General features: G+C 39.1%; 1 protein-coding gene across 1 annotated transcript in view; it reads right to left on the reverse strand.

The window, feature by feature from the left end:
- The window catches only part of mbtps2 (membrane-bound transcription factor peptidase, site 2), a 25,826-nt gene extending 10,574 nt beyond the window's left edge, over positions 1 to 15,252 (reverse strand). The window contains exons 1-5 of the mRNA XM_005730509.1: positions 14,933 to 15,252; positions 11,736 to 11,884; positions 9,890 to 10,028; positions 9,166 to 9,269; positions 5,845 to 5,972 (exon numbers count right to left, since the gene is read on the reverse strand). Coding sequence (XP_005730566.1) covers positions 5,845 to 5,972; positions 9,166 to 9,269; positions 9,890 to 10,028; positions 11,736 to 11,884; positions 14,933 to 15,007 — 595 coding nt within the window. The 5' untranslated portion in view covers positions 15,008 to 15,252. The remainder of the gene's footprint in view (positions 1 to 5,844; positions 5,973 to 9,165; positions 9,270 to 9,889; positions 10,029 to 11,735; positions 11,885 to 14,932) is intronic.
- Between the last annotated feature and the right edge of the window lie 1,992 nt (positions 15,253 to 17,244).

Below are 17,244 nucleotides of genomic sequence, written 5' to 3' on the forward strand. Positions count from 1 at the left end.
CCATCAGCTAGCAACACAGCTAACATAGCACAGAGGAAGCTAACAGTAGGATATTGGCATTTTGGAGGCATTTTACACCAATAGCTGCTGTTTCCACTTACATAAAAAACTTCTGCAAACATACAAACTGTGATCAAAGTAAGCAGACATGGCTGAAAAGATGAGACGACTATGCTCACTATCATTTACTTTCACTCTTGTCATGTTCGAGTCTTTACACGTGAAGCTAGTAGGAGTTGGTGTAACACCTGTCAGTAAGCTTTTATTACACTTATGTTAACATAAAATGTTGTTGTCACCGCAATTAAATATGATTCCACTGCAGCTGTCTCCTGTCAGCTGCACACCTGCTGCAGTTTGCGGCCTCATGACTCTCACTTTGATCCAAAATAAGATCAGTGAAAATAAATTAGTTGAACAAGACAAATACATTATTTTTCCCCCATTGTATTTCTCCTGGACCTGTCTTCATTTATTATTTCACTGTTTAAGTCGAACTTGATGTTTTTTTTCCATATATCTATCTCTCTCTATATATATATATATATACACACCCAGTAGGGCTGTTCGATATAACGATATATATCGGATGACGATATCAAAACGTCTATCGTTTCATTTTACACTATCCTTTGTTTCATGGTGTCGCAAAATAAACTCTTTAGGGCATTATTGTTTCATCGTTTTGATGGTCACTGTAGTGGCTATATTAATTTCTTAAAGTTCTCTCTTTCTCTTATATTTTATATAACCACACAACGGACAAGCGCCTGTTTTTATGCGTTGTGTTTAGCAACAACGACGGTAACACCATCGCGTGTCTGCTTGTTTATCTTCCACATAAACCTTTCACAATAAAGCTCAAGATCCTGTCTAGACTTTTCAAAATAAACATGAAACTATACATTTTTAGACATAAGTTGTAACGGCCGCCATTTTCTTTGTGAGTATTTATTACACGGCGTGCTGCGGGGAAAAGCCTGTTCTAACGTTTCAGTCTAAGGTTTATTTTTTAGCACCTGGCGGCTCTTTTTTACTTCTCATCCATAAATAATCTGCTCTTTCACGTTAATCTGCATCTGTTAAAACACTCGACTCCAGGTACATGACGCGCAGCTGGAAACACTTCCCGCAAGTCGAGCTGCTCGAGATTCACAGAATTTTCAGGAAATGTTACATTTTTGTGCTTTATATCGTTATCGGGACGATAGAATTCTTATATCGGGATATGAGATTTTGGTCATCTCGCACAGCCCTAATACCCAGTCTTTTTCTCACAGTGAGGCATACAGATTATTAATTTAACAGCGTTATTGATAGTAACTCTGTATTGGCAGACACTTGAAGCCAAAGTCTCCATTTCGAATTGGAAGCGGTGGAAGACAGGTTCTCACATTTTCCAGCCAGCTGCTGCAGTAATTACTCATTCTAAATCAAATCAAGTGGAAATATGACTGTTAAATTGCCTCGGTGTCTGAACTTTAAATGGCTATAACTACAAGCTCTTGTATTCGTTTTAATTTCTTACCGTGTTATCTTAAAGTATGTAAGTACATAGAAAGGGAAGTTTCTGTTTGTCCAATGGTTCAAAGAAAACTGTAGTGCACCTGCTATTTTCTATGAACGAAAATTTTAAATATTGAGGTCAGTGTATGCTCAGTTTCAGACTTTTTTTTTGGGTGGGGGGGGTCTCTTAATTATGTCACTGAGACAGATATCCCATATATATCCCATATATGGTCATTACAGCTGTTGCTGAGTGTGCAGATGCCCCACCCACATGCCATTAAACCCTTCTGTCAATGGCAAAGTACATTGAAACTGGAGGTTTTGGTTTCACAGCTCATTTCAGACATCTAATCAACTGATAGTGTAAAAGTAGCGATTATTTGGTCTACTAATGCTGAAATGCCACTCTATCAGGACACAAGATTATAAATACACAAATGGAAATGTGAATAACAGACCACAGTTTTAAAAAACACATAAAATATTGCAAACGTGATGCAATTTCATTTTCCTTACAAAATCACTCTGCACTAAAAAGACTGGCTAACGAGTGTCTCTCTTTGACCTACAAAGGAAGAACTCCAAATATAAGAAGAAATACTAGTATCTTGCTCATGTAGTCTGCACATCACTTTGTGGACAACAATAGTCTTTTCATCCTTCGCATCCTTCAAAAAGCTTAGACTAAAACATCCTTCGTAATGTGAGGATTGTATGGTAAAGTTTTGCTGCTGCTGTAATAACCACCTGCGTGTTTGCCACATATTCTGAATGTAGGATCTCATGCCACAACAGTAACCACGGCTCCCTAAAAATAGCAGTCTATACCATCTTAATTATGCAAGAGAACTAAGCCAGTCTCCCAAAAACCACAGGAGGAAACGTTGCATGGCCTGATGAGGTCAAAGCACTCAACGGTATCACTCAAACATAGTGATGGTGACATAGACAGAGGTAGACTCTGTGGTCAGAGGGAAGTTAAAAACATGGTATTTTGAGGAAAAACCTTTTTGACAAAAAAGGAAAAAAAAAAGATTTTTAATGTACAGCTGGAAAAAATGCACTACATCTTAAAAAAAAAGTCAATGTCTGCCCTTGAGGCAAAAAAGAAAAAAGGAAAATCTTCATGCAGTGTATTTCAAATATTGATATATGCAGTAAACAAACTATTAAAGTTTCAGCACCTATCTCTACAGGAATAAATAATAAACATGTTATGTCTGACAACCCCCCTTGCACGCAGGGCAATCTCGGCTGTGGACAGCGAGAGAAAAAAACAATAAACACAGCACGCTATTACGTCACCACCCTCCTAATGGGAAAAGCATCTCTCTCACTTTGTCACGTGAACTGACTGAACATCTCAGTTTTGCATCTGGAGTCCCAACCAAGTTATTTTCTTCTCAGCAAAGCCTGAGGGAATTTTTTTCACTTGATAGGTAAAGACAAAGACTGTTTCACCACAGTTCTTCACTGCCCTCTAAAGGCTGCAAACAGCAAAGGGAAATCCAGCAGTATGAAATTTTGCCAGCTGTACCATAATCTGTATGGAGCTCAGCCTCGACCAGACCAGCGTGACATTTCCAAGGCTGGAAAAATTATTCATAGCATCGCCACACTCTGAATTAAGCTGTGGCTCTGTTTACCTGAGTGGTCTTGTTCTGTTCTACTCTTGCACTTTTACTCCATGTCTTCAATCTATAAAATGTGGAAATGATTAAGTGCAAAAATAAATTAAAAAAATTAATCCAATTTTCATCTTTGACTGAATCATTAAAATTCTCTAATAAAGCGACAAAATATCACAAAGCAGGAAGAATGTCAGAACCTTTTTTTTCCTACATTATATTTTTACCGCAATAACAGGCCTCATTCCCCCATTCTTATAGCTACAACCTTTCTTCATTATATTGAGAAATGCTTTCATTAAGATGATTGGGATTGGTGATTGGGATTTTGCATTAAACTGCCCGACAGAATAATTGCTTCAGAATTGACCAAATACAAGTCAGAAGCAATACAAAGACAATAGAATAACTAATCCTATAACACAACATAAAACATCACATGTAGTACAATATGCATTTTAATACACATTAGCCAGACCTTTGTATTGATAAGGCTATTACACATGTATAGTACTGTGCAGGTTTCACCTTGTTGTCCAAGTTTTTTGGGGGGGTTAGACACTGGCTGCTATTTCCACTCATTTTCAATCCAGTCCTTGTACTGGACCATTTCCAGGAGAATCTTATTTAATAGTTTGTATTTTAAATTTCATAAGCCATTTAACACTGACCTGTGAATAATTCATGCACAAAAAGGCATCTAATTCAAGTGATGAACCCATTCCATTTACACGTATTAGACAATTTAGCAAAGAACCCATTTTAAATTGTATCACCTTCAGCCTAGGTGATTCCTAAAGAACTACCAGCTGAAAACTTAGCATCTCTCAGCATTGTGTGAATCATGGTTGATTCCCATACTGTCCAATTCAATTTGAATTCAATTTGATTTATACAGCACCAAATTACAACAACAGTCGCCTCAAGGTGCTTTATATTGTAAGGTAGAACCTACAATAATACATACAAAGAAAAACCCAACAATCATATGACCCCCTAATAGCAAGCACTTTGGCGACAGTGGGAAGGAAAAACTCCCAAAGCCTCATCAGAAATGGTTTCAGTGGAAAGGTGGCTGTGACGAAGGTATTCTTAAGTTAACAAAGAAAAGGTGAGGTCTGCCAAAGTATACAAGAACTGCACTGAAAATCGGCAGCAACAGGTTTAATTAAGTGATGAATCTAAATTCAGAAATTGTTGGTTCAAACTTCAAACTTGTTATCAACATGTGCATGGGGACATAATAGTGAGTATCTGAAGCCATCACTAAAACACGGTGGAGACGTGGTCATAGTTTGGGGCTGCATTTCAGCCAGTGATGTCAGAGATCTTGTCAAAATTGATGAACACAGAAAGAAACCAGCAGATTTTGATCCACCATGCAAAACCATCTGAAAAATCATCTGCCTGGCAGTGCATTATGATGGAGGGAATGCGATACCTTAGGCCTGAGTAACATAGACCTAGACACCAGTCAACAACGAGGTGGATGAGTGGCTGCTGGAGGTTGGCTTGCTGTCATTGGGTGACACTGGTCACAGACAGGTATACGGTTGCTTGCAGATTGCTGTGGCTTGCACAGAAGATGCTGACTCCTCTGCAAACACTTTACTACCAAGAAGTATTAAAACTAAAGTGCGATACAAACTGCAAACTAAGAACATTTGCCTTCAAATTGAAAGTTTCGCCTCTCTACTGAAAATAACACGTTTAAATAAACTTTTACTTTTAAGGCGAATGGTTGAGAGTAGTTGGCAAGTGTTTGCAGACTAGTCAGCATCTTTCATACAAACTAAAGTTAACCAAAGCAATCTGCTAGCAACCGTATACCTGTTTGTGACCAATTTCACTTAACAGCAGCAGGCAACCTCCAGCAACCACTCATCAAACAGACCTGTGGATACTCCAAGTCTCACTGATTGGCCTCTTGGTGCATGACTGTGGCTTAAAAAAAAAAAATCTATTTCACAGAGATTGCCAGCAACCACTTGCAACTAATTGGGAATACTCACTTTTCCCTAGTAACCAGTGGTTACCAAGCAGTCAACAACCAGACTCTAGGCCTGTATGACCAGGGCCTTAACAAGTCCACATAATCCTTTCATACTTTCTGTAAGGGGGCATGGGTATACATTATCAAAGTGCAAAAGATGCCGCTCTCATAACTTCTGCTTTACAAGAATATTAAAAGCAACACTTACAAGTTGTATGCAGAAAAACTTCTAATGTTAATGTTTTGTTTTTTGGTTTTCATTGTGTTAATTTGGAAATCAAGTTCAAGTCTCTGCTTGACGTTTAATTTATGTTTCATATAACCGTTCTGCTGTAATTCTTACAGCATGGGGATTTTCCAAACTAACTACTTGACTATTTTCTAATGAAACTGCACTTTTCTTCCAAACCAGACCACACACAGAAAATACTCAGGCTTTAAGCAGCTCCCTCTGATGATCTGCGATGGCAGACATCAGTCACATTCATGTGCGAATGACTGCCAGCTTACCATTCAATTCATTAAGCTCTAATTTTCTTAATTGCAGAGTGAAATGATTTGATGCGATGCAGCTGTCTGCTGCTTAGCAATAAACTCCTCAGAGTGACCTTTGCTGGCAAAACAACATGCTTGTAATAATTGTGATTAATAGCTGGAAACACAATCAGGCTGCCGTAAGGAGCTATCAGCACATCTCAGGATAAAAAGTCTTACCGGCACAGAAGATGCGGAGCTGCTGAGCCGGTGATATGAGGTTGAGGTGTGTGGTGAAGAGGTCCACAAATGCACCAGGATAAACTACGAACACAAACATCCCAAATCCATTCACTCGCACTTGCTCCCTGCGTGAGAACAGAAATAAGAAAAAACAAAGAAACATTAGATTTTAAAGGGAAACAGACTCTATGAGGGGTGTCAAACATACAGCCTGAGGGCCGGAGCAGAAGGAAGATAAAGGAGGTCATCATTTTTGGATTTTTATCATGACCTAGAAGACAAGGAGCCATGCCAATGCTTTCTTTCAGCTATGATGGAAATATTTCATTGCAGACTACCAGAAAGTGAAAGAAGCGACAGTGGAATCCCACTCATTTTATTTATTTCAGCCTTGCCATCATGGATCGGATTGATTGGATTGATTCAATACAAATGAAAATATTCCAACAGTACTTGTATTTCTTTATACATACAGCGTATTATCAAGTGGTTTTACTGGTCTAGCCCTGTCTGACACCCTACAAAGGAACTTGCCCTGAGGCCAGTCTCTACAATTGTATACACAAAACCGGTGAGCTCAGAAGGCAGAGCAGGTCACCTACTAATCAGTTTTGTAGTTTGAGCCAGTCTGCATGTCAAAGTATCCATGGGCAATATATTGAACCACAGGTTGCTCTCTGATGTGTTGATTGGAGTGTCATGTGTGTGAAGGCATAGAAAAAAAGTCCTTGTATAAATGGGTGCGAATAAGTGAACAAGGCAAGCTGTATAAAGCACTTTGAGTGCTCAAGTGAAGTAGAAAAGCACTATATAAGACCAAGTCCTTTTACCATTTACCACAAAAGCCCACAACATACAAATGCACAGAAAACAGTGCACTTCAAGAAAGCACTTACACTGTACTTACAATAACAGCGCAAAATATTGCACTATTCATTCAATTTTCACCTAGAATCAAATGTTCAAGCCAATTTTTGGTCCTTTAATTTAACAGAGGGTAAACTCTCCTGCTAAGAGAGAATCTTTGTTAACAGCTGGTACTCCAACAACTGAAGTGGTGGAAGCTCCTGGGCAACGCTGGGCAGCTTCCAGGTTTTGGGCACAGTGAGGGAAAATCTTCAAAATCTAAGGTATGACAGATACATAAGAAATGGCAGACTTGATTTACGCTCTCAACGGTAGATAGACTGGTGACAAGCATATGACAGACTGGACCACTTCCTGATGGGAGTCATGTGGTAAGAATGCTTTTTCTTTTTTGAAGGCTTGTAATTAGGTGTTTTAGGGGGTACATGACATACCATGGATGTGCACATGAGATAGGGCACACCTACTAGAAAAAGGCAAAGAGCAGAGCTCATGTGAGATCAAACTGGGCTTCGCTGCCCTTGAACTCAAATGACACACCAGACTCCACTAAACGTATAAGAAGTCTTGAGACCTTTTAGACAAACACACTATTGTGTCTGTGAATATTTAGAGGCAAACATAGATGTAGCTTCTGGGAAGTGTGGAGGTACCTTAAACCTTCAAATAGAAAGCAAGGGGAAACATCTGGCTCCAAGCAGAAGCCGGCTTGTATAAGAAGCTATGGGAAAATCTATTCTGGCGCTCACTGGATATTTGACCTCAGTAAACATTTTGCTAGTAATTTCATAATCTAATTTTTTTTTTAGATTATGTGGTTATTAACTGATATGTAATTAAAGCGGGGTGTACTTAGGGCAGAGCCAATGTGCAGTAAGGGAACGCTATTCGCCTCAGGTGTGCAGCAGCACTTGGGGTTACTAAATACGACTGCAATATACAGGGTTCATCAAAAAGAACCATCCAATTTCAAAAGGCTATATTTGTTAAAGTAACAGACATAGAACCTTGAAATACATTTTAAAATACATGGCTGAATATAATGTTTTATATACAAAACTTGCAATTTTCACAACTGCTCAGCAACCACATGAAACTCATGGATCCCCTCTTTGTAACAACGCATCTTTCGATTGTTACAGGCGAACAGCTGCAGAATTACAGCACTTTGAAATCAAACAACTCTTTTTGATACACCCAGTATATATTGGACTGAAAGTTAAGAATTCATTGTTAATTTAGTGCAACAGAATTTACAATAAACATCCTTTAAAAAAAATCAAAACAATCTTTGGCTTGCCCTTTGGTGTGGTGGAAACTAGTACAAAAACTACTCGTTTTTGGCTTCCTTGAACCCCTGTTTGACTGAATCAAGATACTGACTTGACTGTTTATGGATGTACATATTTTTCAAATGTTAATTCTTTTCCTATATTTGTCATAAATACATACCACTGTACTTGGAACCTAGCCCCCTACTGCCTTCACGTTTATCTGTACACAAGTTGTATCCTGTATTAAAATAAGTGCAACCCTTTTGAGAAAAAAAAATCCTCCAGCAGAGGTTAATCACAGTCTTACAGACTGAATCCACATGAAAGAAGTCTTTGAGGCTCCTCACTTAAAAATCACTTGTCTGAAATCAGTGGCTTTGTGAAAAATAGGATGATGCAGAAGATCAGAGGGGTCATCTGGACCATGTGCTATGCACACTAATTCATTAGTTTGGATTTGCACAATCCACCTAATCATTAACTGTAATCAGAACCAATGCACCATGAAATAAAAATCAGGAATGAATTAAAGGGATTTTTTGGGGCTCATCAAAATCACACAAAGTGAGCAAGTAATACAACGCAATGAAACGAAATCATCAGCAACTTGTGGTTTTGAATTTGACATCAAAACATGCGATTAATACAAAAAACACATTTAATTTCCACTGTACCTGGACAGCCTAAGCCACTAATTTTATCAAACCGGTGTTTTAAGGTCAAATTTAAATACTAAAGTAGCAGAAACACATTCTACTTAAAGCAGAATAGAAGGCAAAGGGCTCTATATTTGGCTCATGTCTGCAGGCACATTGTCCCATCTTTAACAATCCTTTATCTCTGATTCAGATAAATCCTTTATCTTAATCCCGAAAGGTTATCAAGGGACAAGATTATAAATCAGGCTCCTCTCCTGTGGAACCAGCTCCCAGTTTGGCTTCAAGAGACAGACGTCCTCTCTACTTTTAAGACCAGGCTTCAAACGTTTTGAGCAGAAGTCTGACATACATTTACAACGTCCTCCTTGCAAACACACTTGTAGTATTGGAGTCTTTGTATTCTTTCACCTTTCTGGAGTTTAATATATTATCCACCAACAAAACAAATGCTCTTCATCATGATGGATTCATGCTGGATGCTATGTTGACACTACAATGTGGTGCGGTGTGGTTATTACCTCAGTGCTGCCACAGCGTGGCCCAGCTCATGTATTACTCCACTGAGCAGCAGGGCGATGAAGAAGTAGGCCAGCTGACTTGTGGGTAGATTAACACCGGGGACCTAAAGACACACCAGAGACAAAAAAAAAAAAAGAAACTGACTAAGATATGAACATAAAACATAATTCACAGAGTTAAAAATCAGCATTTATGGTTAGTTTTATCCTAAAAATGAAGAGCCAATTTAACCACAGTGTAACATCTTCCCAAATAAAAAATTCTAATTTGTATCACCACATTTAATTTTTGTTTTGGTTCTTCACGTTAATTGCTTGGTGTTTTGCTGAAGCTTGTGGTTTTCTGCATTTTTTCTCCTTCTGACTAGATTTTTTTTTCTTCTCCAGGCTGAATTCTTGGATATAAATGGCCCACTAATAGCTTCCCATGAATCACCTACAGAGCTCCACTGGGGATAGGGCTCACATTTATGCACGGTTATTTGACACCATAATGAATAAAAAGTGAACAGGGAAACACTTCTGAAAAGCAGGGGTCTTTTTTTTTTTTCATGGCACAGACATTTGAATTTCACACGCTTATGATCAACTCTGAAGGCTGTTTTTATCCAGTTACACACAGAAAAGAGACACAAAAGCTTACAGATTTAAATCTGATGAATACTTGCCATTTTCATTCAGCTGATGGAACTTATGTATAGAAATCACATTAAAGTCAACCTACCACCACCTGCAGGGTCTGTTGATCTCCAATCCGTGGGTTGTCTGTGGTCATCTGAGCGATGGTCTGCTGCAGAGTCCTTATCAGCAGCACCACTGAGCCCAACATGGCAGCGATACCAAACACCAGACCACTGTTGAACCTGGGAAACACAGATGGGATGCAAATTCAACAAGTGCAATTTTGCTGTACTTTTTTCACATTTATAAATGTGAAAAAACGAAAGATTATTAAAGCTACACAACGGGAAAAACACCTGGAATTGAGAAACTCAGAAATGCCACACCAAGTCAGTTCCACACTAAGAGTATTATTTTTAAAAACAGTCACTACTACAAGTCATCTACTATAAATCCAAAAGTTTGGGGGTGTTAGCATAAAAAATATGAATCAATAAAACAAACATGTAAAAACTGGCCTGTCCTTCAGGTTCCTTCCTAAACTGTGTCATGGGAAAACAACTTCTTTGACCAGACGCAGATAGCGTCAGGACCTTTACCTTTGAGAGTAGAGTTTAAATCCTACAATCCAGACCAAATCCTGACCGGACCTCATCGCCTACAAACAGTCCAGAATGCTGCTGTGAGGCTTCTCATCACGTCCTCTAAATGGTCCTGGCTTTACATTGGCTTCGAATTAAAGCTTAGGATTCAAATCAAAATTCTTTCAAATCTCTGACAGTCAGATGCCCCTCTATATTAGTCAGCCTTTAAATCCATATGTAACTAGCAAGACAGTACAGTTTATTGTTCAGTGCTGCTAGCTGTCCCACAGTCCAGGTTAAGGAAGAAAGGAGCTTTTGAGGTCTGTGGACATTTCTGATACCTTTAAGGGAAGCTTAAGACCAACTTTTATCCCCATTTTTTTTCCATCATTGTCTTCATCTTACTGTGAAGAGCCATGTGATGTTATGTTATTGAGAAGTGCTTTGTAAATGTTACTTGCTTACTGAAAAGTCAAAAATCGACTTACTTTCAGCATGTATGATGCATGTCTATCTGTCCATTTAGTCTTTAGAAAGAGAGAGGACATCTGCAGGAGGAAAGATGTCTGCTAACATCTCAAGCTATTTATTTTTTACATTTGCTGCAGACTTTAGCTTTTAAGGCTCGGTTGTCATACGGCTGGTTATAGGAAGTCAGTGCAGACTCAGCTTGCAATTAAAATGTAATGCTCTAAAATGTTTTTCTTCCAGGAAACAAATTATGTCCTGTGAAAGTAAGTCAACAGCTTCTCTGAATCCATTTACTGCAGAAAAGACGTTTTTAGAAATGTTATTAAATTGCCAAATGCTTTTATGATGAAAAAGGAAGGTTGAGGAAAGCTTTTAGCCAAACCATCAAGTATCAAAGTCAAAAGTAACACAGCGCGTCATTTACAAGAAAAAAAAAAGTATAATTTTATTGTAACTGAAGTGGAAGGAAGCAGGAATCTGAAGGTGTGGACAAGGTTTATAGAGGGAAATTAGTCTCAAAATGTTTTACAAACATGCGTGTTATGATCCATCAGCATAAACTAACTTGCAAATGTACTTATTTATTGTGCGTACTGTATCTGTAACTTGTAAATGTATGTTTTGTAGTCGAGGAGTGATGGGCTGTTCTGTTTATTCAGGAAAAAAAAACAAAAACAAAACGTTGTTTTATTTGAAAAACACATGAGGAAGCTCAGATGTCCCGGTTTCCACTAGCACCTGAATCAAATCATTTGTACACATTTGTAAATATTAGTTTAGGCTTGTGTGTCACAACATACACATTTTCTACCATTTTTGACACTAACTGCACTCGATTAAAGTTCAGAAAGACTACAGGAACAGCTGAGTGTATTACATATACAGAAACCGTACCACATGTAAAGAGCCCGGGGGTTGATGCGGGCGCAGTATGCAAATAGTCGGTTGAACATGGTGGTTTGCCATCTCACGTGAAAAGGAGACAACATCAGGCCACGACTGGCGAGCCATGACTCATAGCTGATCCGATGCGTCACCGATGACTGCAGGACAGAAACAAAGTCAGCGCACGAGCACATCCACATTTAGAAAGCACGTCTAACTGGAGTTATTCTGTAAGAGCTTAGTGTTCACATATTTCCAATGTCCGGACCTCAATAAGCTGTAATCACAAAAGGTTCTGCATATTGAAACCCCCAATCAGAAGGAGAATTTTACACTATTCATCTCTAACTTTATATAAGCTACAAGGGGTTACAATGTTAAAAATTGCCCACCGATGCATGTAATGATAAAAGCAGCCAAATGCTTAATCATTGTAAGAAAAGGAAAAGTCGAGGGAGGAGGACCGACTGAAATAGTTTACACACAAAACAGCTCAGAAATGAGGCCGCAGACTGCCTCTAACTTGGTAGGAAATAAGGTTTTTATGTTTATAAATAAAACAAAGGCTTCTCAAATCTGAAACTGGGATTTAAACTCCACTGAACATTAAAATTGATTTCGCAGTGATATTTAAAGGCTTTCAAAGTCTTCATTAACTCATCTGTACACTGTTCAAAATGCAGCTGAAATTGAGCAGATGTTGATATTACAAGCCTCATTCACTGGCTCCTCTGTATCTTTAGATCTGACAAGATGTTACATGTTTTTACATGGGGATATACTTTTGGCTAGCAAAAGTGTCTGATTCAACTGCAACTTGCTAAGGGTCATTTAACCAAACCCTGTGTCGAGTCAAGAAAATCCTAAATAAATTCAATTTTGCTCACCCAGTTATAGTTTTTTAAAGTCAAAATATATGACTAATAGCTGGGATAGGATCCAGCAGGCCTGCAACACTAATTAGGATAGCCAGTTAATGAAAACTAATAAGTGGACGGATGCCTTGATGGATGTCTCAGTTTTAAAAAAATAGGTTAATAACAAATTTTCTTTTTTCTCACTAATCCTTGAATGTGCTTCCACACTAATAATGCTACAGTGGGGCAAAAAAGTATTTAGTCAGCCACCGATTGTGCAAGTTCCCCCACCTAAAATGATGACAGAGGTCAGTAATTTGCACCAGAGGTACACTTCAACTGTGAGAGACAGAATGTGGAAAAAAAAAAATCCATGAATCCACATGGTAGGATTTGTAAAGAATTTATTCGTAAATCAGGGTGGAAAATAAGTATTTGGTCAATAATAAACATACAACTCAATACTTTGTAACATAACCTTTGTTGGCAATAACAGAGGTCAAACGTTTACTATAGGTCTTTACCAGGTTTGCACACACAGTAGCTGGTATTTTGGCCCATTCCTCCATGCAGATCTTCTCGAGAGCAGTGATGTTTTGGGGCTGTCGCCGAGCAACATGGACTTTCAACTCCCGCCACAGATTTTCTATGGGGTTGAGGCCTGGAGACTGGCTAGGCCACTCCAGGACTTTCAAATGCTTCTTACGGAGCCACTCCTTTGTTGCCCGGGCGGTGTGTTTTGGATCATTGTCATGTTGGAAGACCCAGCCTCGTTTCATCTTCAAAGTTCTCACTGATGGAAGGAGGTTTTGGCTCAAAATCTCACGATACATGGCCCCATTCATTCTGTCCTTAACACGGATCAGTCGTCCTGTCCCCTTGGCAGAAAAACAGCCCCATAGCATGATGTTTCCACCCCCATGCTTCACAGTAGGTATGGTGTTCTTGGGATGCAACTCAGTATTCTTCTTCCTCCAAACACGACGAGTTGAGTTTATACCAAAAAGTTCTACTTTGGTTTCATCTGACCACATGACATTCTCCCAATCCTCTGCTGTATCATCCATGTGCTCTCTGGCAAACTTCAGACGGGCCTGGACATGCACTGGCTTCAGCAGCGGAACACGTCTGGCACTGCGGGATTTGATTCCCTGCCGTTGTAGTGTGTTACTGATGGTGACCTTTGTTACTTTGGTCCCAGCTCTCTGCAGGTCATTCACCAGGTCCCCCCGTGTGGTTCTGGGATCTTTGCTCACCGTTCTCATGATCATTTTGACCCCACGGGATGAGATCTTGCGTGGAGCCCCAGATCGAGGGAGATTATCAGTGGTCTTGTATGTCTTCCATTTTCTGATGATTGCTCCCACAGTTGATTTTTTCACACCAAGCTGCTTGCCTATTGTAGACTCACTCTTCCCAGTCTGGTGCAGGTCTACAATACTTTTCCTGGTGTCCTTCGAAAGCTCTTTGGTCTTGGCCATGGCAGAGTTTGGAGTCTGACTGTTTGAGGCTGTGGACAGGTGTCTTTTATACAGATGATGAGTTCAAACAGGTGCCATTCATACAGGTAACGAGTGGGGGACAGAAAAGCTTCTTACAGAGGACGTTACAGGTCTGTGAGAGCCAGAGATTCTCCTTGTTTGAGGTGACCAAATACTTATTTTCCACCCTAATTTACGAATAAATTCTTTACAAATCCTACCATGTGAATTTATGGATTTTTTTTTCACATTCTGTCTCTCACAGTTGAAGTGTACCTCTGGTGCAAATTACTGACCTCTGTCATCATTTTAAGTGGGGGAACTTGCACAATCGGTGGCTGACTAAATACTTTTTTGCCCCACTGTATAATTATCCCCTGCTGTTTTTATTGTGAATGGCACTTTCCTCTTTGTTTGTACCTGATTTTAATATCTTTTTGCGCTGCACCTTTGGACTCTCTTCTTCCTTGTTTACTTGTGTTTTGCTTTGTAATTCCACGAAATTTTAAGGGTTAGAGAGCAGATCTCTAGGTTGCCAGGTTTTCCAGGATACATGGAAATCCTGAGTTATACTCTATTCTACTGCAGGTACTCGCTTATAGTTTACTCTGATAGCATTTAAAGACAGACAGGGTCTTATATTTCCCACATTTTCTGCTCACTTTAAGCATTAAACGCATCTCATGGACAGACATTGTGAAGTAATGGCCGTAATGTGTTTAATAGCGGGGTTTCCAGCGGTTCCAGGGCTGCTCTGGCCTGTTTACACGAGTGCCCACAGCTCAAACCTTCTAATGGTTAAATCCATTCACGTGCGTTAGCTGACAGACTGCTGAGCAGGAAGAAAAACAAAAAGGCAAATATTCACCCTGAGCAGCGTGTCCGCCAGATAGACAGCACACCAGCCTGCCATCACAAACACCAGCAGGGACACGGGGATCATGGTGCAGCCGTTACAGGACTCCACACCGCGCCGCCTTCATCACTCTCTCTGCCCGCCGTTTGTCACGCAGCTGGCCGCCGTCATTAGCGTCCAACGCTGCCATAAAATGCCGTCACTTACGGTGAACTGCAAACAGACAGAAAGGTTTGATTTCACGAATGCCGTGAATCGGAAGGAGTGTCAGCACTGCGCGACAAAACTCCGGCTTCTTCTTCTTCTTCGACACTTTCTTTTGTCCCTGCCAATATTGCGCCATCAGGTGTTCAACTGCAGCATCTCACTTTTCATTTTGGGTAGTTTTTACAAATTTCTAATTAAAAAAATTAAAACAAAAATAATTACATTTGCAGTAAAAAATAAAAAGTATTTTTAAAAATTCACAAATTCTAAATACTAGTAAAGAAGTAAAAAATATAATTATAGAAATTACATATAAAAAGAAATAAATTAAATGGCAGAAATTGATAGAGAGAATTTTTTTAATGTAAATTAAAAAAAGCAAAAAAGCAATTCACAGTGGATTGTCCCAGTGCTTACTATATATAGGGCACAGAGCTGTAACCCTAAAAATGGAGAATTGCATAATCAGTTGGCTCAGCTGCAGACACAAAAATGAAAGTTTGTTTTTGGATATTAGATTTCATCCTGCCAAAAGGTCAATGGGGGTAAAAGGAAACCAATAAATGTGGATTGCCAGAGTCAGGCGCAACAAGAAAATAAGCTCCCAGTCTGACTCATTAAGCCATAAATGTGGCCAAGGGAACATAAAACTGCTTGTGGATAAAGGCCAACATGTTGCTGTACATCAGTTCCTACAGAGCCTTCAGCCTTTCCGAATAACTGTGTTATTTGAGCTTAATGAGGACACAGCTGCAGATGAAAACTGTCTATTTGGGTGCAATAAACCCCCCTCTAAAAGGTTAAACCCCAATTTCAGTTTACCTCCTCCTTTATGAGGTTTTACTCTTAAAGTAAGTAATATCAAACTTTGCCACAGCCACATTTATCTCCTTTTAGGCCCTGCGGCAACAGTTTGTGGTTGTGCGCTTAGTGATACCGATTATACACACCATGGTGTATTTATTTTATCCACAGACAGGCAGATTATATTGTCTGTAAAGCTCCTTTTTTCATTATTTGCCTATGAAATAAACTTCCTTTTGGCATTTCTAGGTTAGTTTGGAAGATATTTACATAGTCCTGAGGAATATGTAAATGGTTATTCCTCAGGACTATGTAAATAACTCGATCACCTTTAAGTCACTTTGGATTGTCAGACTTTGAACCTTACACTGGACTAGCAGATGCCTTTTAAACAACATTTAAACTTTTCCCATTAAAAAAAATATCAACATTATTATGGGAGCATGATTCTGGATTTCCAACAAGGTAAATGTTTTCAATGGAGAAAAAAAAAAGAACATATTTGATGGGGTTTTTGTTCAGGTGAAATGAATGATTGATTGAGCTCTACAGTATTCCCATTATTGAATGATGATACTTTTCCACAGGTTTTCTTTGTTTTAAAGGTGATATACAGCATAAACAACTTCAGAGCCACAGCACAGACCAAAACAAATGAGCACATTAGCCACACCTTCTCACTTCCTTCATGATACATTTATAACCAAAAGCCAAAAGCAACACCCAAATACAATTAGCTCTATGCAATACATTGAATATCTATTAGATGCTGCAGTTACCACCTGTAGAGTTTGCTTGTTTGTTTTTTCAGTTATCTTCGGGGAGGGGGGGGGGTTTCAGTGTGTGCCATCTTGCTTTTATATTGCCGTGTTGAGCTTAATGGCCTTCATAAGCATGTGGCTGGTCAAAAGTTTAAAAGTGAGGGACTTGCGACTAGTGACTGGCTGGACCAGCTCCAAGATAAAAAATCCGGAAACTAAAATTACAACACGAAAAGGAAATATGACCCCAGTGCTCTGCTACTAGTTGTTTTTTCTATAATAATACTCAAAGTCTTTCAATTATAGATTTGTGCAAAAGAATATTTTCTCAGGATTCCATGCAGTTCTTTGGAAAACTAAGTACAATCCAGAGGAATTGAGTGTGTAAGTAGCAGCCAGAAGCTGCTAATCAAATGCATTCGATTAACTGATCATCAGCAAGTTTAAGCACATCTATAAAAGCAAAAGAACTTTGAAAAATAACAAACCTGCACGACTTGGTTGCAAGGTTGTGTTTACAACAAACCACCAGATTTCAAATGTCCTTTGAAT

Source organism: Pundamilia nyererei, unplaced genomic scaffold (assembly GCF_000239375.1).
Source record: "Pundamilia nyererei isolate P.nyererei 1_Seehausen unplaced genomic scaffold, PunNye1.0 scaffold00037, whole genome shotgun sequence".
Taxonomy (NCBI): Eukaryota; Metazoa; Chordata; class Actinopteri; order Cichliformes; family Cichlidae; genus Pundamilia; species Pundamilia nyererei.